This window comes from Alligator mississippiensis, chromosome 2 (genome assembly GCF_030867095.1).
Source record: "Alligator mississippiensis isolate rAllMis1 chromosome 2, rAllMis1, whole genome shotgun sequence".
NCBI classification, from domain to species: domain Eukaryota; kingdom Metazoa; phylum Chordata; order Crocodylia; family Alligatoridae; genus Alligator; species Alligator mississippiensis.
Window position 1 is genome coordinate 2,548,259 of NC_081825.1, and position 22,420 is coordinate 2,570,678.

Consider the following 22,420-nt stretch of genomic DNA (forward strand, 5'->3'; position numbering starts at 1 on the left):
AAGCACCCTGTTCAAATTCGTAGATGACACTAAGATGTGGGGGGAAGTGGGCACGCTAGAAGGGAGTAACAGGCTGCAATGGTACCTGGACAGGTTACAGGGATGGGCAGATAAGAACAGGCTGGGTTTCAACACTGACAAGTGCAAGGTGCTGCACCTGGGGAGGAAGAACCAGCAGCACACCTACAGGCTGGGGAACTCCTTTCTCGTCAGTGCAGAGGCAGGAAAGGATCTTGGAGTCATTATTGCGGGCAAGACGAACATGGGCCGGCAGCGTGGGGACGCGGTCAGGAAGGCCAACCGTACCATGTCATGCATCCACAGATGCATCTCAAGCAGGGCCAAGGAGGTGATCCTCCCCCTCTATGCAGCACTGGTCAGGTGCAGGTGGAGTACTGCGTCCAGTTCTGGGCACCGCACTTCAGGAGGGATGTGGGCGGCATGGAGAGGGGCCAGAGGAGGCCGCCCCCATGGTCAGGGGCAGCAGGGCAGGCCCTACGAGGAGAGGCGACGGGACCTGAACCTGCTCAGCCCCCACAGGAGAAGGCTGAGGAGGCATGTAGTGGTCGTCTACAAACTGGCCAAGGTGGGACCAGTGGGGAACAGGAGAGTCCCTGTTCCCCCGAGCACTACCAGGAGTAACTAGGAATAACGGCCATACGTTGACCAAGGCTAGGCTCAGGCTCGACATCAGGAGGCGCTGCTTCTCAGCCAGGACAGCTAGGATCTGCAACCAACTTCCCAGGGGAGTGGAGCTGGCCCCTACCCTGGGGGTCTCTACGAGGAGGCTGAAACTATGAACGAACCAGGTCTCCTCTCCCGTGCCGTGCCGTGCACCAGCCCCGTGTCGGGGACACGGGGACGAGGACGGGCAGCGAGCGCTGGCGGCTGGGACGTGCAGGACGGCACGGGCTGCGACCGTGGCAGCACGACAGGCCCACGGAAGGCGCCGCGTGTCCGCGCCGTGCAGGGAGAGATGGGGTCGGGGCCCGGGAGCTGCCCGCCCAGGCATCCCGTGTGTCCCGGCCCGGCCCGGCCCAGCCCGCGCGCACCAACCCCGCAGCCCCGTGGCTGGGACAGGCCCGCCCCGCAGCGCGTCCCCCGGCCCAGGACGGCCGCACCCGCACCCACACCTCCGCCCTCACCTGGCTGCTGGCGGGGGGCGCAGGGGGGCCCCGGCCTTGTTTCCATCGCTCCCCGCTGATCACCGACCCCCGCACCGCACCGCACCGCACCGCACCTGGGGGCGACACCAGCGCGTCACCGCGGAGCGGGGGGCGGGGCGGCCATCATAGGGCACGGATGCGCCCCGCCCCCCCCACGGGGCCTGTAGCCCAACCCCCCAGCGCGGCCCCTCCTCTCCCCTCCCCTCCCCGTCCCGCAGGACACACGGCCCCGCCCGCATTTGGAGGGGGAGCAGCCCCCCCCCAGTCCCCGCACACGCAAGCCCCGCCCCCCTCGTGGGTGCCCGCACTCACAGCCCCGCCCCCCGGGGCCCGCACCCTGCACCTCACCGGGCGCCGCCGCCACCCACCCCCTGCCCCGCCGCGGGGGCTCCTGGGAGCTGAGCCCAACCCGCGGCCCCGCCTCTGCCGCTGCCCCGCCTCCTCCTGCGCGCGTCGCACGTGACGTCACTCAGCTCGGCGGCGTGTCACGCCTGCTGCAGGCCCCCCCACGTTAACCCTTTCGTGCCCCGAGCCGCGCCTGCGTCGCAGCGGCGGGGCCGGGGATGGTGCCACGGGAGTGAGGGCGGGGGGGCGGTCCTTGTCCTGCGGGGCAGTGGAAAGCACGGCCTTTTTGGAAGAGCTGGGAGGTTGTGGGGGGCGGGGGGACACAAAATGCCCGGGGTGCGAGGGGTGATCTTTGGCAAGGGTGGGAAGGGAGCGCAGGCGCGGGAGGAATTACAAGGCAGGGTACGGACGTGCTGCTTAGGGGCGGGTTACCGCCGTCATGGCTGCAGCCGGGGCGGTGCAGAGGGAAATCTGCCTGTTTCGGGGGAGTGGAGAGGGCGGCAGGAGGGGAGATACACAAGGAAGGGCAGGGGGTGGGGGGAGTACCGGGAATTGAAGGGGTTGTGTAGGGGCACGTGGTGGCAGGCATGGGGAAAGGAGCCGTCGGGACACGCGCTGGTGGATGGGGGGAGGGGGCGTCGGGACACGCGCTGTAGGACGGGGCGGGGCAGGGTGTCGGGACACGCTGTAGGACGGGGCGGGGAGTGACGTCGGGACACGCTGTAGGACGGGGCGGGGAGTGACGTCAGGAGACGCTGTAGGACGGGGCGGGGAGTGACGTCAGGAGACGCTGTAGGACGGGGCGGGGAGGGGCGTTGGGCCACATGTAAGATGGGGGAGGGGGCGTCGGGACACACACTGTAGGACGAGGCGGGAGGGGCATTGGGACGTGCGCTGTAGGACGGTGTGGGGGGCATTGAGAGATGTGTTGTATGATGCGGGGAGGGGGCCTCGGGACACGCACTGTGGGACAGGCGGGGAGGAGACGTCAGGACGCACTGTGGGAACGGGGAGGGGGCGTCGGGACACGCACTGTAGGACGGGGCGGGGCAGGGTGTCGGGACATGCACTGTAGGACGGGGCGGGGCAGGGCGTTGGGACACTCGTATGATGGGGCTGGAAGGGGCGATGGGACACGCGCTGTAGGATGGGCGGGGAGGGTGCCTCGGGACGTGCTGTAGGACGGGTTGGGTGGGCCGTTGGGACATGCGCTGTAGGACAGGGGGAAGGGTGTCGGGAGACATGCTGTAGGATGGGCAGGGAGGGGGCATCGGGACACGCTCCGTAGGATGGCTTGGGGATGGTGTCGGGACACATGCTGTAGGACGGGGTAGGGAGGGGTGTTGGGACACATGCTGTAGAACGGGCGGGGAGGGGGCGTCGGCACACACGCTGTAAGGCTGGGGAAGAGACGTCGGGACACGCTCAGTTGACACCCAACTTTTCTGTGAGGCCTGTTTTATTAAATATGCGCTGACTGCCTTTATTGGCAGTCTGGGGACGCGTGCAAGCAGGGGCTCGAGGTGATAACCGGCCAATTCTGTTGTTTTGTCGCACAGTCGGTGTTGGTGCAGGGGGGCCTGGCTCTGTGGATCTGCATGCCCGCGGTTTGGGGATCCTAGGCTGCTAGCCGACTACGTGCAATTCAGCTCTTATCACAAAGCAGAACACCGGCTGTTGCTCTTAACTGCTACTAGTGATGCCCAAAAAGCACTTATCTGAACTTGTCTTAACCTATTCTGAGCGAGCTTGCTTTACAGATGCTTATTCTACGGTCCCAGGCTACCGCGTGTGGCTTCCCTGGGAGAACAGTGGCCTACCCCAGGGCCGCCTTACAGATCCACCGGTGCTGCAGGGTGCAGTTGGCATCGTTCCATCTTTCATAATGTGGTCCAGGTGAACGTAGTCTTCTGTCCCTCCAACTCCCTGATCCCAGTTGTCTGCCTGGCTTTCTGTCCAAAACCTAGAGAAAAGGACATTTCCTGCTGACTGGCCAGTGTAGGTGCCCCTGACAAGGCGTCTGTTCTTCTATAGGCAAAGGCTGCTGCAGACTCCTAGGGCCAGCTTGTGTTTCCCGTTTTAGGTGTGCTTCTGTGCTACCCTGTTCATGTCCTGAAAACCCCTGAGTGCATCTAGTATGTAAGACCATGTCACCCTTCAGTCACCAAAAAGCAGTGAGGAGTAACAGGACCCACCCACCTTTTGCATTATCAGTTTTCCAGGGATTGAAACGGGACAAGGAAACGGTACCTGGGTGCCCAAGCCCACTTGCACACCCAAGAGGTAGAATAGGATGTGGCATCCAGGGCCCTCCCCTCCCCAGCTATGTCAGGGGCAGCCTATGATGCCCCCCGCTCCCCTGTGCCTGCAGCTCTGAGAGCCTCCTCTGCTGCCTCCTCCTCACCACGGTCACTACGGCTTCTCTGCATCCTGGTACCATAAGCTCTGTCCACCCACATCAGCCAGGAGACAATGCAGGTGGGGTGTCACCCTAGCACTCTCCTTCACACCTGCACCCCAGAGCCCGGCTTGGAAAGCCCCAGGTGCCCCCTTTGCACTGTGGTGTGGATGCCCAAGGGGCGAGAGTGGGTAGCCAGGGCTCATTTCCTCATCAGCAAGGCTGAGTGCTGTGCTGCCATGCTGCAGACGCACCCCATGTGCACCTCCTCCTCCTTCCCCCATCCGGCAGGGGCACAAACCTCCCCAACCAGGACCTTTCCCTTTCCCCATTGCCAGGGGAGTCGTGGGCCTCACTTCTCCTTGTCCACACCTCCACCATCTCAAGAGCTACATGCACAACCCCTTTTCCGTGCACACCCTGTTTTCTTTTTATTTGTCCTACGTAATTTTTTGATATACCTCAGGAGCCCAGCCGCCCAGACACAAGCGGCGGCCCCTGATAATTTTTCTCCTTCAACGCCAACTGTCCGGAGCGGTGCAGCAGCACCAGCACCAGCACCGGACCCCCGATTCCACCACCAGCCGTCAGACCTTCGACAGCCCTAAGCTCTGAAGCCTTCTGGCTGTGAACAGGACAAAAAATAGTCCCCTGTCCTCTTCTGCTCCAACCATTACTGAGTGAGGAGCTAGGACCATGTCACGCTGGAGCCCATTCATCTTTGCAAAACTGGTCTCTAGATAAGTGCAGAGGTCCTGGAAGCCTGTGATGGGGAACAGTTCAAGAAACACAAAGACGCCACGGAGGGACACCAGCAGAACAACCAAAGGGATCAGAGGTCTAGAAAACCTGACCTGCGAGGAAAGGCTGGCAGAACTGGGTGGGAGCTTAGGGAGACCTTTCCAGCTCTGAGGGTGTTCAGCACAAAAGCAGGTCCCTGGAGAGGGGGGAAATCTCTGTCTGGGGAAGTCGGTCAGACAAACCCTTGTGTGGGGCGGTGCAGACTGGGAGGCCCTGCCTGGAGCAGGGACATGAACTAGAGGTCTCCTGAGGGCTCTTCCAGCCCAAGATTATGCTCTGAAGCCAGCAGAAATTTCCAAGAGGCTCCACCCAGGCCAGAGTGTCCCAGTGTCGTTACCCCTCCGTGTACTTGGAGCCATCCACCCAGCGCCAGGAGCCTACTGCCTCATGGTCACTCAGCCCGATCCAGTGATCTGCACCTCTGAGTTGCATGGCAAGATACTCCTACCAGACACAAATAGCAGCATTAATGTCACCCCTGCTACACGGCAGCAATGTCCTCACTGCCGTGGCAGAGAAGGGCTTGGCAGGAAGGCTGTTGTGCTGCAGTTAGGGAAGTCCCTGAGACATCCCTGCACTCGCCTGCTCTTCCTGGGAGAGGACAGCACTCAGGTGCAAGTTCTGGGACACGCAAAAGCACTCGGCCTCCTCCCAGGAACTTTTCTCCTTTGAAAAGTAGTAGAGGTTCCCTCCGTGATGTCTCCAGCCTTGGGAAAGCTTGGTCACGACGTTTCCTGGAAGGAAATGTTTTAGACAGAAGCATGAGATAGCATCACAAAGTGAAGGCGCTGCACCCCCACGTGCACAGACAGGGGTGCACGGTTTCCAGTGCTACACCCAGGGCTGAGTGGTGAACACCGACACTCTCAGCTCCACCTGAAACCAGGTGCTGGTGACTGCAGACCCAGCGTGTGCATGTGCAGTGCCCACAGTGTCACGGTGCTGGCTCCAGCTTCTGATGGGCCTCAAGGTGTCATCCCTGGTTGAGGCCTTGCATGGATCTCATCACAAGGGGACAAGGTCTGGGATAGACCTTCAAATGCTGGAGGCTGAAAGTGAGACAGGAACAGTGGCAGAATAAACCCTCAAGTCCTGTTCACTCTCCCTTCCAGCCTCTGCTCTCTGCTGCTGTGCGACACAGGAGACTGGGCAAGGGGGCCAAGGTCTGACCCAGGACATGGCAGTTCTTATGATAATTCTGGGTTTTCACTATCTGCTCCTGAGCATCTAGCAAAAGCCTGGGGCCAGGGGGCGGGGGAGCAGTGCAGTCACATCCGCCTTTGATTCCTGCTCCACCCAAACTTTAAGCCAAGTGCCTAGGAGTGGCAGTGGCATTTCTATCCAGGCAGTGCTGGGGGAGTCACTTCACTTCATGGCTCATCATAATCTACTTGTTGTCTTCTAAACTCCTCATTCCATAAGTGTTAATGACCCTCTCTCCTTCCTTTTTTTAATGGTCTTGATGTACTGGTCCAGCTAGCCTTTTTCCGACAATTCTGCCGCTGGCTGACTATTCCTGCTCAGGTTGCTCCTACCTCACAGCCCTGCAGCCTGTTTCTAACTCCAGCTAGAAACATGAATTCAGGCATGGCAGGAACTTTGGGGGACACATTGGATGTGCTCTGAAGATGCTCAAGAAGCTGAGATTTAGTTTTATGGATCTGAGAGATGCACATTTAATTCTCATGATGACAGAAGTAATGAAACAACAACTTTTGAGTATTTTTGCCTCATTTGTTATGTGTTTCTATATCTCATTTAGCAAAGTAATGTGTATTCCAATAATGTCAAATATATATATATATATATTTGCTTCAGTCTTAAACTATATAATTTAGCCCTAGGCCCCTAGCTTTGTAGCAAGGCTTCTAGTTTCCTTTTAATGGGAAAGGAAGATGTTGTTATATGTGATGCTGCACCACACCGCCCGCACCCCCTTTTCAAAATCCTGGATCTGCTCATATCTAAGGCCACTCATGTGGGGGTTGAAATCAAATGTCAATCATGTGCCTTCCACTAAGAATAGCGCCTGTCCACATGGAGTCATTCCTGATGAGTTGTTTCTCATTATTAGCTCCCTGATTAGCTCTGTGTATAGACATTCTTGTCCCAGAAACCTAATATCTGACCCTTGAATGAATTGGGAAGAGGCAATCCACTTAAAAGTCACCCAGTGACTTACTCAGGATGAATTCTGAGGTGCAGATAAACCTTGGGTGGGGCCAGCTCTTCCCATGGCTTCCTCCGTCCCCTCCATATCATCTCAGCACAGCTGGTGACCCCACACCCATGCCCCAGGCTCAGGCAGGGCTGGCTGTTCCCCCATCACAGAGGGCAGCAGTTTCAAATCCTGGACAAAAAAAATCCTGCTGTGCTCAACGATCCCGTCAATGTGCGACTGCCCTGGGAAATGCTGGATGTTGGTGTCTCAATCCCGGCCTTTAGCAGGACGGGAACACTCCTTCCGCTCCGTATGTTAGGTCCTTCCAACATCAACTATCTCTGCAGCTTTTGCTTCTGGTACTTACTGAACTGGTTCTTCATCACAGCACAAGGGGTGATGACCTCTTCCCAAAGGACCTGTAAGGGCTCAATTTTGCCCACCAGCGGCTGATCTAGAGAGCAGGGAAAAGGTGAATGGGAGGTTGGTACATGGGGCTGGACCTGGCAGGTCGCACAAGGTGATGCCCAAACCCAGGTGGAACATGCTTGACCCAGAGCACAGGAGAAAAGATGCTCCCGGCACTGCAGTCTGATCCCTCCCAGGGACGCCACCCTTGTGCTCACTGCTACAGTCCAGTTGGAGGGGGCGTATGGGCAGGGGCTGGTGGCAGACAGGGTCCCATGCTGCTGCTCACCTGTCTGATCCAGGTCGGGCTTGTTCAAGGTGCTATTTTGCTTCCAGAAGTCCCAGATTCCCTGAACCGCTTCAGCCACTTGGTGCTTCTCCCGCGGCTCCTGGAAATCTAGGGGTGATCATAGACATCATAGAGAAGTCGAGGTTGGAAGGGACCTGCAGGGTCACATCTACTCCAAGGCCTGCCTCAGACAGGATCATAGATTCATAGATTCATAGATGTTAGGGTTGGAAGGGACCTCAATAGATCATCAAGTCCGACCCCCTGCATAGGCAGGAAAGAGTGCTGGGTCTAGATGACCCCAGCTAGATACTCATCTAACCTCCTCTTGAAAACCCCCAGGGTAGGGGAGAGCACCACCTCCCTTGGGAGCCCGTTCCAGACCTTGGCCACTCGAACTGTGAAGAAGTTCTTCCTAATGTCCAGTCTAAATCTGCTCTCTACTAGCTTGTGGCCATTGTTTCTTCTAACCCTCGGGGGCACCTTGGTGAATAAATCCTCACCAATTCCCTTCTGTGCCCCCGTGATGAACTTATAGGCAGCTACAAGGTCGCCTCTCAACCTTCTCTTGCGGAGGCTGAAAAGGTCCAGTTTCTCTAGTCTCTCCTCGTAGGGCTTGGTCTGCAGGCCCTTGACCATACGAGTTGCCCTTCGCTGTACCCTCTCCAGGTTATCCACATCCTTCTTGAAGTGCGGCGCCCAGAATTGCACGCAGTACTCCAACTGCGGTCTAACCAGCGCCCTATAGAGGGGAAGTATCACCTCCCTGGACCTATTCGTCATGCATCTGCTGATGCACGATAAAGTGCCATTGGCTTTTCTGATGGCTTCGTCACACTGCCGGCTCATGTTCATCTTGGAATCCACTAGGACTCCAAGATCCCTTTCCACCTCCGTGCCACCCAGCAGGTCATTCCCTAGGCTGTAGGTGTGCTGGACATTTTTCCTCCCTAGGTGCAGCACTTTGCATTTCTCCTTGTTGAACTGCATCCTGTTGTTTTCTGCCCACTTGTGCAGCCTATCCAGGTCTGCCTGCAGCTGTTCCCTGCCCTCCGGCGCATCCACTTCTCCCCATAGCTTTGTGTCATCTGCAAACTTGGACAGAGTACATTTCACTCCCACGTCCAAGTCGCTGATGAAGACATTAAAGAGTATCGGTCCAAGGACCGAACCCTGCGGGACCCCACTGCCCACACCCTTCCAGGTCGAGACTGACCCATCCACCACGACTCTTTGGGTGCGACCCTCTAGCCAATTCGCCACCCACCGAACTGTGTAGTCATCCACATCACAGCCTCTTAACTTGTTCACCAGTATGGGGTGGGATACCGTATCGAAGGCCTTCCTGAAGTCTAAGTATACGACATCCACCCCTCCTCCTGTGTCCAGGCGTTTCGTAACCTGGTCATAGAAAGAGACTAGGTTGGTCAGGCACGATCTGCCCGCCACAAACCCATGCTGGTTTCCCCTCAGCATAATTTGTCCTGCCGGGCTCTCACAAATGTGAGCCTTGATAATTTTTTCAAATACTTTACCAAGGATGGAGGTGAGACTGACCGGCCTATAGTTGCCCGGGTCCTCCTTCCTCCCCTTTTTGAAAATGGGGACCACGTTAGCCCTTTTCCAGTCCTCCGGGACTTGGCCCGTGCGCCACGAGCATTCGAATATTCCCGCCAGTGGCTCTGCAATGACGTCGGCCAGTGCCTTCAGCACCCTCGGATGGAGCCCATCCGGGCCTGCCGACTTAAAGGCATCCAGTTCTTCCAAGTGACTCTGCACCACCTCAGGATCTACGCATGGCAGTCTGGCGCCTTGCTGCTGCCTCTCCACAACCCCAGTGAGAGACTTGTCGTGCCCCTCGCTTAGGAACACTGAGGCAAAGAACTCGTTGAGGAGTTCAGCCTTGTCCCCCCTGTCTGTCACCAATTGCTTCTGCCCATTTAGCAGGGGTCCTATTCCTCCCTGGGCCTTCCTTTTACTCCCTATATATCTAAAAAACAATTTCTTGTTGTCCTTTACTTGGGTTGCCATCCTCAGCTCCATGGTAGCTTTGGCCCGCCTAACTGCCTCCCTACAAGCACGAGCAGAGGAGGTATATTCATCTTTAGTGATCTCACCCTGTTTCCACTTTTTATGTGCTCCCCTTTTGGCCCTTAGGCTGCCCTGGATTTCTCTGGTCAGCCACGGAAGCCTCCTGGCCCCTTTCCCTCTTTTGCCTCGCTCGGGGATCGTCTTGCTTTCTGCCCAAAGGATCGTTTCCTTTAGGCACAACCACCCTTCTTGGGCACCCATCCCATCAAAACTCCTACTCTGCAGTGCTTCCTTGACTAATCGCCTGAGTGCAATGAGATCAGCTTTCCTAAAGTCTAGCACTTTCACCCTACTAGTTACCTTACCCACTCGCCGTCTTATGTTGAATTCTATTATAAGGTGATCACTGTCTCCCAGATAGCTACCGATCTGGAGGTCCCCTATCATGTCATCCCCTGTTGCCAATACCAGATCCAGTATGGCATTCCCCCTAGTGGGACCATGCACCTCCTGTGTCAGGTGGAGGTCCTGTACACAGGTTAGAAACCTGTGTGAGCGATGGGACCTTGCTGTCTGCGTCTCCCAGCAGATGTCCGGGTAGTTTAGGTCCCCCATGACTACCGCCTCTTTAGCTTTTATGGTCTCCGAGAGTTGCCTCAGGAGCCCCGCATCTATTTCTTCCCCTTGGTGTGGGGGTCTGTAACAGACCCCTACCACCAAATCCCTTTCTCCTTGCCCCCCATGTAGCCTAACCCACAATCCCTCTACTTCCTCAGCCTCGGATTTTGTCTTGATGAGGGTTGATGTGTATTGCTCACTGACATAAAGTGCAACCCCCCCCCACCTTTCTTCCCCGACCTGTCCTTTCTGTACAATCTATAGCCCTCAATATGTACCGCCCAGTCGTGGGATGAATCCCACCAGGTCTCTGTTAGCCCCACTAAGTCATAGGTGTTTAGTGCAAGCAGGAGCGCTAGTTCATCCTGCTTGTTCCCCATGCTCCTAGCATTAGTATATAGGCACTTGAGCCCTGCGACTGGCGCCTTTGCTGCCCCCCCGCTCCGAGTCCCAAGGGGCCCATTGTTTCTTACCTTCTTGTTCCTTACCTGTTCTGTTGTGCTGGCCTCCCCATGGCTTTCAGGTTCCCAATGTTCTCCTTCTTCAGGCTGGGCTGTCCTTGTGGGTGCCACATGGTTTGGTGGTCCACAGCTTCCCCTGCCCTCATACTCCCCTCCCCCCGACGAGCCTAGTTTAAAGCCCGCCGGAGGAGATCCGCCAACCTAGAAGAAAACACACGCTTACCTTTGGGGGACAGGTGAAGCCCATCCCAGCTGAGCATGTCCCTCGTCGTGATGTGCGGGTCATTGTCCAGGAAGCCGAAGCCTGCCTCGAGACACCACTGCCGAAGCCGCCAGTTGGTCTCTCTGATGCAGTTCTCCTGCCGTCTTCCTCGTCCGGTCACTGGTAGGATGGAAGAGAAACCACCTGGGCACCGAACTCCTTCAGCACGCCGCACAGAGCACAGTAGTCCGCCATCAAGTGATCGGGGGTTCTCCTGGCCGCATCATTAGTACCCACATGGACTAGGACCATGGGGTAATAATCGGTGGGCTTGATCCTGGCCTGGATTACCTCCGTCACATCCCGAATCTTTGCTCCAGGGAGGCAGCATACCTCTCGTGCCGAGGGGTCCTGGCGACAGATGGGTCCTTCCGTACCTCTCAGGATGGAGTCTCCTATGACGAGCACTCGTCGCCTCCTCCTCTGGGTCATCGTGGATCTCTTGATCTGTTTGGAGTGTGAAGAACGTGGTGCTTCTTCTTGCCCAAGGGTGTCCTCCTCCCCTTCCATCTCCTGCAGGGTCGCCAGGGCCTCGTACCTGTTCACCAGTCAGACTGGAGAAGCTGGTACTGGTTCGCTGCGTGCCGCTCCGGTCCTGGCTGTGACCATATGCCACTCTGCTGTGGAGGGTATTCCCCAGGGTGCTTCTTCCTTGGGTGCCTGGGCCTGCAGGGAAAGGAAATAACTGTCAATTTCATCCTCTGCTGGTTTGGACAGGATCAGCCCTGTCCAAACCAGCCCAGACAAACCTTCATCTAAGGCTACCATGAAACCAGACACAGCACCAGACATCACACCCAAACCTGCCACAGGGAAAGCAGGGAGACTGTGGTGGCCAATGTCCTGCTGCTGTAGGGGCTGTTAAAACAAGATCAAGAAATCCCAGGCAGGGGCTGTGCCCCCACTACAGAGGAAGATGAACCCTGGCTTGAGCCTTGGGAAACCCTGGTCAGGAGGTAGCCTAAAGATTCAGGTCAGGAGCATGAGGTGGAGTCACAGAGCAAAGGTGCTACAACGAGGGCCCTGAGGTGAACAGCAAGCCCCGGATTTCCACCTGGACCCTGGATGCAGCTTGCCGTGAGCCCCCAATTTGGGTGTACGGCGCACAGAGTGGCAGGGCCCTGCCTGCAGCTTGATGGGTCCCAAGGTGATGCCCCTTGCACTTGAATAACCCTGGGGGGACAAGGGCTGGGATAACTGGTAAGGGGATCTGCCTGAGCGTGGTGATGCTGGCAGGCTAATTAGCTCTGTGGAGAGGCTGGAGGTAATTAGGCAGGGCAGAGCATTATGTGAATGTGCCAATGCTTCCACTTGAGGAGGAAGGCCCAGTGGCTGATGCTCCCCAAGCCACATCTTGCTCCTGTGCCCACAGCCCAGGGCCAATGGGACGTTTGGCATTTTGCCCAAAGAGGATGAATTCTTCTGAGCTCTGGACAAAAAGTCCTGAATCAGGGGCTCTTCTGGGGCTTAAGCCCCACTCAGCGTAGGGCGATCCTGGGAACTTTGCTGGGCTCGATCTCTTCACCTTGGGCCTGGCTCAGGGGTGGGGGAGTTCTTCCCCCTCACTTCAACCCTTGCCCTAGCAGACCTGAGTGCAGCGCTTGCCTCTGGTACTCATGGTATTGCTCTTGGAGCACAGCGCAGGGCGAGACGATCTCCTCGCACAGGCCCAGTAATGGCTGAATTTCACCCACCAGCTGCTGGCCTAGAAAGGATGGAAAGGCTTCACAGGAGGCAGCCCCATGGTGTGAGCCTGAGCAGGTCACACGAGGTGATGCCCGAACCAGGACACGGCGTGTGTGACAGATGGTGTTCCTGGCCCTGCCATCTGACCCCACCGTGCCTCCCAGTAGGGCTGGGAGCAGCCTCTCTTATCCAACCCACTGAACAGTTGGAAGTCGGGTTGGACAAGCATCACCTGCCCTTCCTCAGCCTCTGGTAATGGCCACTTCCTCCCAGAGTAGAAAGGAGACCCAAAGAAGGCACACAATGCTCAAAAGCTGGCTCAACACTTGTTCCAGCTAATCAGTGGGTCGAAGAACAGGGCTCACGCCAAATCCCTGCCTCCTGTACATGTCATAGACCATCATGGCTGAGCAAATGCTCCAACCCTACTGCCACCAGCAGCATAAGATGCTCCTTCTTGTGAGTAAATGGAAGGGCAGTGGCTGGCGGCAGGCAGGGGTAAAACAAATTGAAGACTGAAAAGGCTGGGACTCTTCCACTGGAAAGGAGAAGGCTGAGGGGGGATAGGATCGAGGTCTGTAAAATGCTGACGGGTGTTAACGAAGGGAAGAGGGGCCTGGTGTTCGCCAAGTCCCAGAACTAGGGGGCACACTGAAATGAGTAGGTGACGGGTTGAAAACTAGCAAAAGACAGGACTTCTTCATGCAACGTGCAGTGGTTGTGTGTAGTTGTTTGCCCCAGGAGGGGTGGGGGCAGAGAGCAGAGCCAGGGGCAGCAAGGGGCTGGACACATGGCTGGAGGATGGATCTGCTCGTAGCTGTGGCACGGAACGGGTGGAGACGTTTCCTCTGGCATGTCTCACCCAGTGCTGGGGGGCGTCAGGGAGGATGTTGAAGAGGGGCTGGAGCATGTTCAGTGCTCTCCCTCTGCAGCATCCACCCTTGCTGCTGTTGGCAACTGGATACAGGGAGAGGGACCATCAGTCTGGCCCAGTCTGTCCCGTGCTGCTGCTCACCCATCTGCTCCAGGACAGACACGTTCACGATGCTGTTTTCCTTCCAGAAGTCTCAGATTCCCTGAACCGCTTCGGCCACTCGGTGCTTCTCCTGCCGCTCCTGGAAATCTAGGGAGGACATCAGGGCAGGCTCGGTTAGGGAGAGGGGAACGAATGTCGTTTGTCCAGAGGAGAACGAAGAGCCTGTGCCTGCCTAGTGAGAGCACTGGTGAAGCTGTGTACTGCGATGGGTTGTAGAGCCAGTGCTGCTGCGGTTTTGTTTACGCACGAGTCGGTTCAAGTGGCTTAGAGACTGGGAAGACTGTTTCCTCCTGGAGCCCCATTTATTGGTTTCCAGGGGCCCCACAACAACTCACCTACAACCCACACAGTCCAGGACCATCTACAACAATGGAGTGCTCACAGAGCCATTGCATCCGTACAGCTTCACCCATTTGCAGCTACATCTACAGGGTGCTGCAGGGCCAACTTCTTCAGGGACAGGGGGACATGGAACAGGTTATGTCCCGAATACAGAGGAGCAGAGGCTTTGAAGAAGTCTCCGTTCTGCTGAGCCACATGGCTGCTTTGCAAAAGAATGAGTACTTCTTACTAAGGACACTAATCCCGTCCTGCAGACTCAGCCGTACATGTGTTGCATGCCATGGCTCTGCGTATGAGTGCAAAGGATTGGGTGCATGTAGTGGGCCAGTAGGGGACGCTCCTGCACTGAGCCATCCACCACACTGTGCCCAAATACCTACCGAGTGCCTCCCCCAGGGCACCTCACATCTGCGCAACCCCCTTCCTGGAGCACATCCGTAAGCCTGGGGTAACCGCTGCCACCACCCAGGGGTCTGATCTTTATTTGGGCCCTGTGCCCACTGGGCTACACAGGCCTTGTAGACCTCGAGGGTGCTTGACCCACTGCGAGAACTTGGGGTGCTTCCTTCAACCCAAAGCACAGACAGGCTGGGACAGGTTTTCTCCACAGTGAGAACCTTAGCTTTGACTGCACAGCTAGACTAGGATGCTGGGAGCACAGAATGAGCAGAAGCCTTTTTCTATCATATGTGCCTTTCTCCTCTAAACCAGACATCTCCTAGGACCAAGAACATTTCCATCCACAATATTTATGGAGCCCGAAAGGCATCACCAAACACTGCAGCAATCACGTCTGTTCAGGACACGGGAAGTGTTGAGTTATGGAGGAGACTGGAGGAGATGCAGAAAGATGAGATGCCCAGCGATTATGACCAGAAAAGATCCACTGAATGCACCTCAGGTAACAAGGGGCTGGGCAATGGTAATTATGGGGTTTCCTGAGGGTTGATTGCTCCAGCTTGTGCCCAGTTGCTCATTTTATATATCTAGGTTTTCTGCATTTACTGACATCCAGTAAATTAATTTTGTGTCACAAAGGTTCACATCAAAGGTGTGTTTGTGATTGGTGCTAGACTTACATATGGCCGTGACTCCACCAAGAGAAGCCACGAGGAGGAGGCTCAGCAGCAGGAGGAGAGCGTAGAGGACACGGGATCTCTTTGGAGAGGGCTCAGGAAGGTTTCCTGGAAGAAGAAGAAGAAATATCTCCAGGGAGAGTCACACGATCAGTGTCCCCAGCACAGTCTCCAGTTGTGGTTCCTGGCCACACTGCTGGAATGAGTCAGGCCCTCAGAAGGGAGCACACACGTGTACCTACACATCACTCACCCCACCTGGGGGAACGTGTGTGTAAGACATACCCAGACTTCCAGTCCAGAAGTCACGACCTCTATCACCTTTTAGACTGAACCCGTGCATAACGCCGGCTGTGAGAATTACTGCTTCACTTGGTTTGCGGCAACGACAAGGTTCTGCTTCCGCTCGAGTTTTGGGTGTGTTACTAATCTAGATACAGACATTTCCAGTAAGGGAGCACCCCCTGCCAGCCTTGGTAAGCTGTGCTAAGGGTTCTCGCCTGGCCTCTTACACACTGGACCTTCTTGCTGCTCTGAATTTCAAGTTGCAACAAGGGATGTTTATGTTAGAAATTAGGAAGAATTTTCTCACTAAGAGGCTAGTAAACCACTGGAACAGGCTCCCCAGAGAGGTGGTGCAATCTCCATCCTTGGAGGTTTTCAAGACCTGACTAGCCAAAGCCCTCACTGGGATGATGTAGTTGGGGCTGGTTCTGCTTGGAGCAGGGGGTTGGACCAGATGTGACCTGCTGAGGTCCCTTCCAGCCCTCGTTGTCTGTGATTCTGTGATCCTCATTCTCCAGCTTTCAGCATCCAGCCACTGGGCCTTTCTCTGCTGGACCCAAATCCCTGCTCTCAGCACATCTCTCTTGTCCCACCTGGGGTAGCGCCTTGCTTGACCTGGTCTTAGCAACAGGGGATGATCTTGTGGGGAACATGCGAGTTCACGGTAGCCTGGGAGATAGTGACCATCACTTGGTCGAGTTCACTGTCCAGTAAAGGGTGGGTAAAGTAACTAGTGGGGCTAAGGTGTTGGACTTCAGAAGGGCCAACTTTAGCAAGCTTAGAAGGCTAGTTAGTGAGGGGATACAACTCAAGAATATAGAGCAAATGGGGGTCCATGCAGGTTGGAGGTATCTCAAGGGAGTGATCCTTGGGGCGCAAAGGAGTCTATCCCATTATGTAGGAAGGGAGGTAAGGGGGCAAAAAAGCTCCCTTGGCTGAACAGGGAACTCCAGGAGAGTCTGGGGGCAAAGAAAGAGGGTATAAGTAATGGAAGCAGGGAGGAGACACCAAGAAGGAATATCTCTCCCTGGTGCGCTATTGCAGGGAATCAATTAGACAGGCCAAGGCGGGGCTTGAGCTCAGGCTGGCTTCAGCAACCAAGGACAATAAAAAGTCCTTCTTCAGGTATATAGTGGGTAAAAGGAAAGCTCAGAGCAACACAGGGCCCCTGCAGGACAAATCAGGACAGTTGGTGGTTGATGCAGGGAAAAAAGCAGAGCTCTTCAATGAGTTCTTCGCTTCAGTATTTCTAAGTACTGACCAAGCCAGTTCCCCCACCTCGACCATTGACAGATGTCCACAGCGCACCAGTCCACCTACGGCTACTTCTGAAATAGTTAAGGAGCCCCTGGAGGAGCTGGATGGGTACAAGCCAGCAGGCCCAGATGACCTCCATCCATGGCTGCTGAAAGAATTGGCCAGTGTCATAGCTAAGCCACTGGCACAGCTGTTTTAGCACTAGTGGTGCTCCAGTCAGGTCCCTGAGGACTGGAGAAGGGCCAATATGGTGCCCATTTTCAAGAAAGGGAGAAGGGATGAGCCGGGTAACTTTAGACCAGTCAGTCTTGCCTCTATCCCTGGGAAAATGCTAGAGAAAATGTGATGAGTTGTGCCTTCCATTCTGCACAGCCTATCAGGATATAGCCCTGCCCCTTGACTCGCCTGCCACGACTTTGATTATCAAACAAATATGAGAGGGTTTTTTTTCCAGTGGAGATCTTCCTGGGGGCTCTCCCAATGGATGGCAGTACTTACAGTTGTTTGACGCTATGTTCCATGGGGCTCTGCCTCCCCTACACCCCAACCACTCGCCAACCGTGTGGATGTCCGTCAATAATGGTCCCCGGCCCTGTAGGATGGCGCAGGGCCTGCCTTCCTTGTTGTCATAACCTTTTTCCCTTCTCGGGTTTGTCTCAATTAAAAAAAAAAATTCCCCTGAGGAGGAGAGGGCTGCAGAGCTGCCTTCTCTACCCCGGCCTCCTCCAGGGAGCGCAAATGCGTCCTGCTGTATGCCAGGAACTCCCCTTCCTCCTCAGTCTCCACTTCCGCCGAAAGATGGAGGGGTGCCCCTGCTTCGCCTCCAGCAGGGGGCTAAAAGGTCTCCTGGGTGCTCCTGCGGGAGCCTCTCAGGCTGTGTCATTCCCTTCTCGAGCCTGAGCTGCAGCCCACCTAGTGAGCTGCTGGCTTGCGCTCTTCTTCTCCAGCTCTCCCCCTGCCCTTGTTCTGGCAGGGCTTTTAAACTTTCCCGCGGAGGCTGGTACAGCAGCTGGGATTGGTCCAGCTGTTTCCCACGCCAGAAACAGCTGATTAAACAACCGGCATAACGCCGGTTCACGCAACTGCAGCTGCGGCCGCGGCTCCTGCTCCAGCTGCCTTGCAGGAGATGACTTACCCTTGCCAGGGGTCTGCTCCTGGGGTATGGGGCCCGTGGGGTCTACTCTCTCCCCTTCGGGAGCCTGTGGTGGCGCCTTGCCACCATAGAAAATAATCAAAGAACACATTTGTGCAGGCCCAGCAGGGGAAACGATGCTGAGGGGAAACCAGCACGGGTTTGTCACAGGTAGATCTTGCCTGACAAACCTTGTATCCTTCTATGACCAGGTCACACACTGCCTGGACGTGGGAGCTGAGGCTGATGTCATCTTCCTGGACTTTAAGGAGGCCTTTGACACAGTTTCGCACCCTATCCTCATTGAGAAGCTAGCAGACTCTAGAGTGGATGCCTACACAGTCAGGTGGGTGGCCAACTTACTAAGGGACCGCACCCAGAGAGTGGTGGTGGATGTTTCCTTCTCGGCCTGGTGGGAGGTGCGCAGTGGGGTCCCACAGGGTTCGGTTCTCAGACCGATATTATTCAATATCTTCACCAGCGATTTGGACGAGGGTGTGGAGAGCACCCTCTCCAAGTTCACGGGTGATACCAAGTTATGGGGCAAAGTTAGTGCACCGGAGGGCAGGGAGCAGATTCAGGCTGAGCTGGACAGGTTGGATCAATGGGCAGAGAGAAATAGTATGCAATTTAATAAAGATAAATGTAAGGTACTCCACCTGGGAAGGAGGAACTCCCAGCACACCTGTAGGTTGGGGAGTGTCCTTCTCAGCAGCTCAGAGGCAGAGAGGGATCTTGGATTCATAACTGACTCCAAGAGGAACATGATCCGGCAGTGTAACGAGGCCATCAACAAAGCCAATCACACCTTGTCATGCATTAGCAGGTGCATGACTTATAGATCAAAGGAGGTGATGCTCCCCCTCTATGCGGCACTGGTCAGGCCGCAGTTGGAGTACTGTGTCCAGTTTTGGGTGTTGCACTTCAAGAGAGATGTGGGGAATCTCGAGGGTCCAGAGGAGGCCACTCGCATGTTTAATGGCCTTTGTGATAGGCTCTACAGGGGGAGGTTGAGAGAGCTGAATCTCTTTAGCCTTCACAAGAGACGGCTGAGGGGAGATCTTGTGGCCACCTATAAATTCATTAGGGGAGGTCAACGGGGAATAGGTGATGCGCTGTTTACCAGGGCACCCCAGGGAGTGACTAGGAATAACAGGTGTAAACTAGTTGAGGGTGTATTTAGGTTAGATATTAGGAAGACATTTTTCACAGTAAGGGTGGCCGGGATCTGGAATGGGCTTCCAAGAGAGGTGGTGCTATCGCCTAGCTTGGAGGTCTTCAAGAGGAGGCTAGATAGTCACCTGGCTGGGGTCAACTGACCTCGGTCCTCTTTCCTGCCAGGGGCAGGGGGTTGGACACGATGATCCATTGTGGTCCCTTCCGACTCTACAATCGATGAATCTATGAATCTATTAATCTCTTCCCCAGACGGGTGCATGGGGCCAGATACAGATCACTCTCACAAGCAAAACTGTTTCCTGTTTGGTGGTTTGGCAGGGAGGGTGAAGTGCCCCGGCGCTGAGCAGACACAAGCCTACAGAGCTAACCCATGGGAAACAGTGAGCACAAGGCTCGGCCTTCATGTCCCCTCCCAGGACCCCGCTGGAAACATGCATGTGGAGGGACTGTGGCACTTCTGGGACCGGGTCTGCCAGGATGAATGGAAGTACACAGTGCTGGATGCCTCCCTTTGCGGTCCTAGCACCATCTGCAGCCTGCAACATTTGGTTCCTAGCATCGTTTGCAACCGGCAGCAAAAGGCTAAAGGGATCGGGCACAGTAAGTGTGCTCACCCAGCTCCAGTCTGTGGGAGCCTTTTTGTTCTTAATCTGATTTGTGCTCCCCACCATCCCATGGGAGACCAGGCGAGGGCCTGACTGCGCACTGCCTGGGTGCCCGCATGGCTCCCGTGTGTTGCACAGCGGCGTAGTGCCCTGTCCCCGAGACACTGCTGCTCACAAGCAAGAAGCCTTTAGGAAGAAGAAGCCATGAAGAGAACAGAAGTCTTACCCATCTCGCCAGACTGGCGAGGAACATCTGAGATGATTATGTTCCCATACACAGGCTCTTCTGCTGCTGCTTTCATCGTGGACAGAGAACCCAGCTGCCGTCTCCTCCCAACTGCTTGGTGAGAGTATCCTTCGTGCACAAAAATGTAGGGACTGAGCACTGCAAATCCTCTGACCAAGTGAAACCAAAGGCTTCTGACCACCAAGAAAAAAGTGCTACATCCGTCAAGTGAGATCTGAGCAAGTCACACACCACATCCAGCTCCACTCCCCCACAGCACCAACATTACGTGTTAACCACACTCACTGCCTGTGACACGAGTCAGGTGGAGGTGTTATAGCCTCACAGGGTGGCGGTTCCCTTCAGGGGGCTGGGGCAGCTGCAGGCAATGCTCAGCTCAGCCTGTGTCGCCGGGGGAAGGGATGTGGGGTCTGGTTGCAAGTGACCCAGGCTGGATGGAGATCAGGGGTTTCTGTGCCCAGTCCCAGGAGAGGAAGGCCAGGCTGAGCCTGGAGGGGAGAGGCCGTGCGAAAGGGAGAGAGGGCAGCCCAGGCCATGGGGCAGACAGCCCCGATGCCCAGGCTCCCCCCTTGCTGCAGCCCTGCACGGCTGGAGCCCCGCAGGGCAGGGAGTCTGTGCCGGGGAAGGGCACAGGAACCAGGATGGACCCTGGGCAGGACACGGCCGAGGCAGCATCGTGGGCAGAGCTGGACTTGGGCAATGGGGCCAGTGCTAGGTGCTGCAGATGGATGTTCTCCACCCTGGGGCAGGGCAGTGTCTCGATGTCCCCTTCATATAGTATTGGGAAGGCCTCGCTGTGATTGGGGTCTGCAAGGCTGAATTTTCCCCTCAGACATGTTAGCCACAGGGGCTTCCCCTTCCAGCTTCCACGCCCAGGCAAGAAATCCAGAAAGCCTCACAAACCACAACCTGTCACGCCGTGGCACCCCACGTCTCGCTTGTACGAGAGGTCACAGCTCTGCCAGCAGCCCTGACCTCCATGCTGGAAGCCGAGGTGGCCTTCCCTGGCCCTGCTGGGCCGCAGACTGGACTAGATCATCACCTCCTCCTGGCGCTCTGCCCCTTCGTCTGCATGTGCTGGTTATCAGGGTCTGTGAGACTGCCCAGGGGCTCAGGATCGAAGGGCTATTGGAAGTCAGGCTGGAAGGGCCCTCACACAGTCGTCTAGTTCAGCCCCAGCGCCAGGCAGGACCAGCCCTCGCTACACCACCCCAGCCACGTCTGTGCAACCTGCTCCTGGGACCTGCCAGGGATGGATCCTCCCCACGTCTCTCGGGGCCTGTTCCCGCTCTCAGCCCCACTCAGAGTCACAGTGTTCCTGCTCCGCTCCAGCCTCCACTTGCCCTGCTGCAGCTCGGCACCATTGCTCCCGTCCGGTCCCGTGCCCACGGAGAACAGCCCATCTCCAGCCTCTCTGCATCGCCCTGCAGGGATCTGCAGACTGGTCAAATCCCCACTCAGTTTTCTCCTCTTCAGACTCAATGCCCAGCTCTTCCAGCCCGCCGTCCAAACACCACCTGCTTCACCTCCCCGCTCCAGGCTACCATCTGTTTTGCTGCACTTCCAACCCGCGGTTGCCCGCCCGACCGTCTGGGAACCACTGTGACGGGAGCATGAAGATTTCCAGGATCTCTCCCAGATCCATTCGCATGGGCTTTGTCAGGCATGAATGGCACGGGCTGGCCAGGGCGGACGTGCCTTTGTGTTGGGAGTGCAGTCAGCCCCAGGATTCGGCCCAAATGCGCATGAGTCAGGGGAGATGCGGGCGCATGCGAGCGGCGCTGGCTGCAGCGGTGTGCTCGGCGCAGGCGGGTGCTGTGTGTTGCCTGTGGGCAGGGAAGGCCATGGCTGCAGCACTTGCAGGTTGGCCTTGGGCCGTGTGGCTGGTCCCTGGTGCAGTGCCAGGGCGGTGAGAGGTCGGGCACCCTCTTCTCCGTGTGCGGAGCCTCCATGCAGGAAAGATGACAGAAACCAAGTCTCTGTCCCCCGCCGTGCTCCCCCTGTCCCTGGCTCTAGTGGTGGAGGAAGATCCAAATATTTCTGCTTGGCCTTTCCTTTCAGCTGTGGAGGGGGCACGCTGGCGATGGGACCGGGAGCCCGAGTCTCCTCTGCACAGGGCAGAGCTGGGAGCCAGAGAAGAGCTGGAGGGAGGGAAACTGAGGCAGAGGAGGCAGCAGAGCTGGACCTGAGGGAAAAAATCACCTCCCATGGACCAAAGAGGCGCACGGCGGGGGAGAGATGGGAGGCACAAATAACCGTGTCTGACTTTGGACCGGCACTGGGAAGAAAAGCCGACAGCCTGAGGGGATTTTGGGGGTTTGTCTGTCTGTGCAGACGCCCGCAGGGGTGCCGCCTCAGCGGTGCTCCCGTGTTCAAAACGGCCGCCCTCCCCTCGCAGGCACGGCGGGAATGGCTGCCGGCGGCCGTGGCACCAGTGTGCAGTCCCGGGTGGGGACGGGGGCGACCCCTGCTCGTGGGGCCGGTGCCCTTCCTGAAGGCCCAGGACGGCCGACCCACAGCCTGCAGGGCTGGAAATCAGCGCCAGGCACCTGCAGGATGGGATCAGCCACGAGAGGAGGCAGCGTGGCTCTGCCTCGGCCTCCCGCCGGGTTCGGCTCTGGCGGGTTTCCCGTGG

At 56.7% G+C, this 22,420-nt stretch overlaps 3 protein-coding genes across 5 annotated transcripts in view; 1 reads left to right on the forward strand and 2 right to left on the reverse strand.

Moving 5' to 3' along the window:
* LOC132248240 (zinc finger protein 420-like) overlaps window positions 1-22,420 on the forward strand; it is a 178,436-nt gene that overhangs the window by 132,230 nt on the left and 23,786 nt on the right. The gene's annotated exons all lie outside the window — the stretch shown is intronic.
* Window positions 1-22,420, reverse strand: part of LOC102564300 (zinc finger protein 420) — a 295,266-nt gene that overhangs the window by 31,879 nt on the left and 240,967 nt on the right. The window contains exon 1 of one of the 3 annotated variants that reach the window (XM_059721183.1): window positions 1,146-1,341. In XM_059721183.1, the coding sequence (XP_059577166.1) occupies window positions 1,146-1,191 (46 nt within the window). In that variant the 5' untranslated portion in view covers window positions 1,192-1,341. Of the gene's footprint in view, window positions 1-1,145; window positions 1,342-22,420 lie in introns of those variants that run through there. The other 2 variants (XM_059721176.1, XM_059721178.1) reach the window with 2 other exon arrangements.
* On the reverse strand, window positions 2,941-8,505 carry LOC109281958 (C-type lectin domain family 4 member F-like). The gene is made up of 5 exons (XM_059721283.1): window positions 7,569-8,505; window positions 7,239-7,325; window positions 5,293-5,444; window positions 5,048-5,154; window positions 2,941-3,474 (listed from the first exon to the last, which is right to left on the reverse strand). Exons 2-5 carry the CDS (start codon window positions 7,252-7,254, stop codon window positions 3,294-3,296), a joined length of 456 nt encoding a protein of 151 aa, XP_059577266.1. The 5' UTR covers window positions 7,255-7,325; window positions 7,569-8,505; the 3' UTR covers window positions 2,941-3,293.

What these genes read in the sequence shown, in the direction of transcription:
- LOC109281958 (XM_059721283.1), bottom strand. An exon ending in TCCTCTCCCAGGAAGAGCAG is followed by an intron (nt 5,155 to 5,292) that starts GCGAGTGCAGGG and finishes TGTGTCTGGTAG; the next exon opens with GAGTATCTTGCCATGCAACT. An exon ending in GGCTCCAAGTACACGGAGGG is followed by an intron (nt 3,475 to 5,047) that starts GTAACGACACTG and finishes CCTTTTCTCTAG; the next exon opens with GTTTTGGACAGAAAGCCAGG.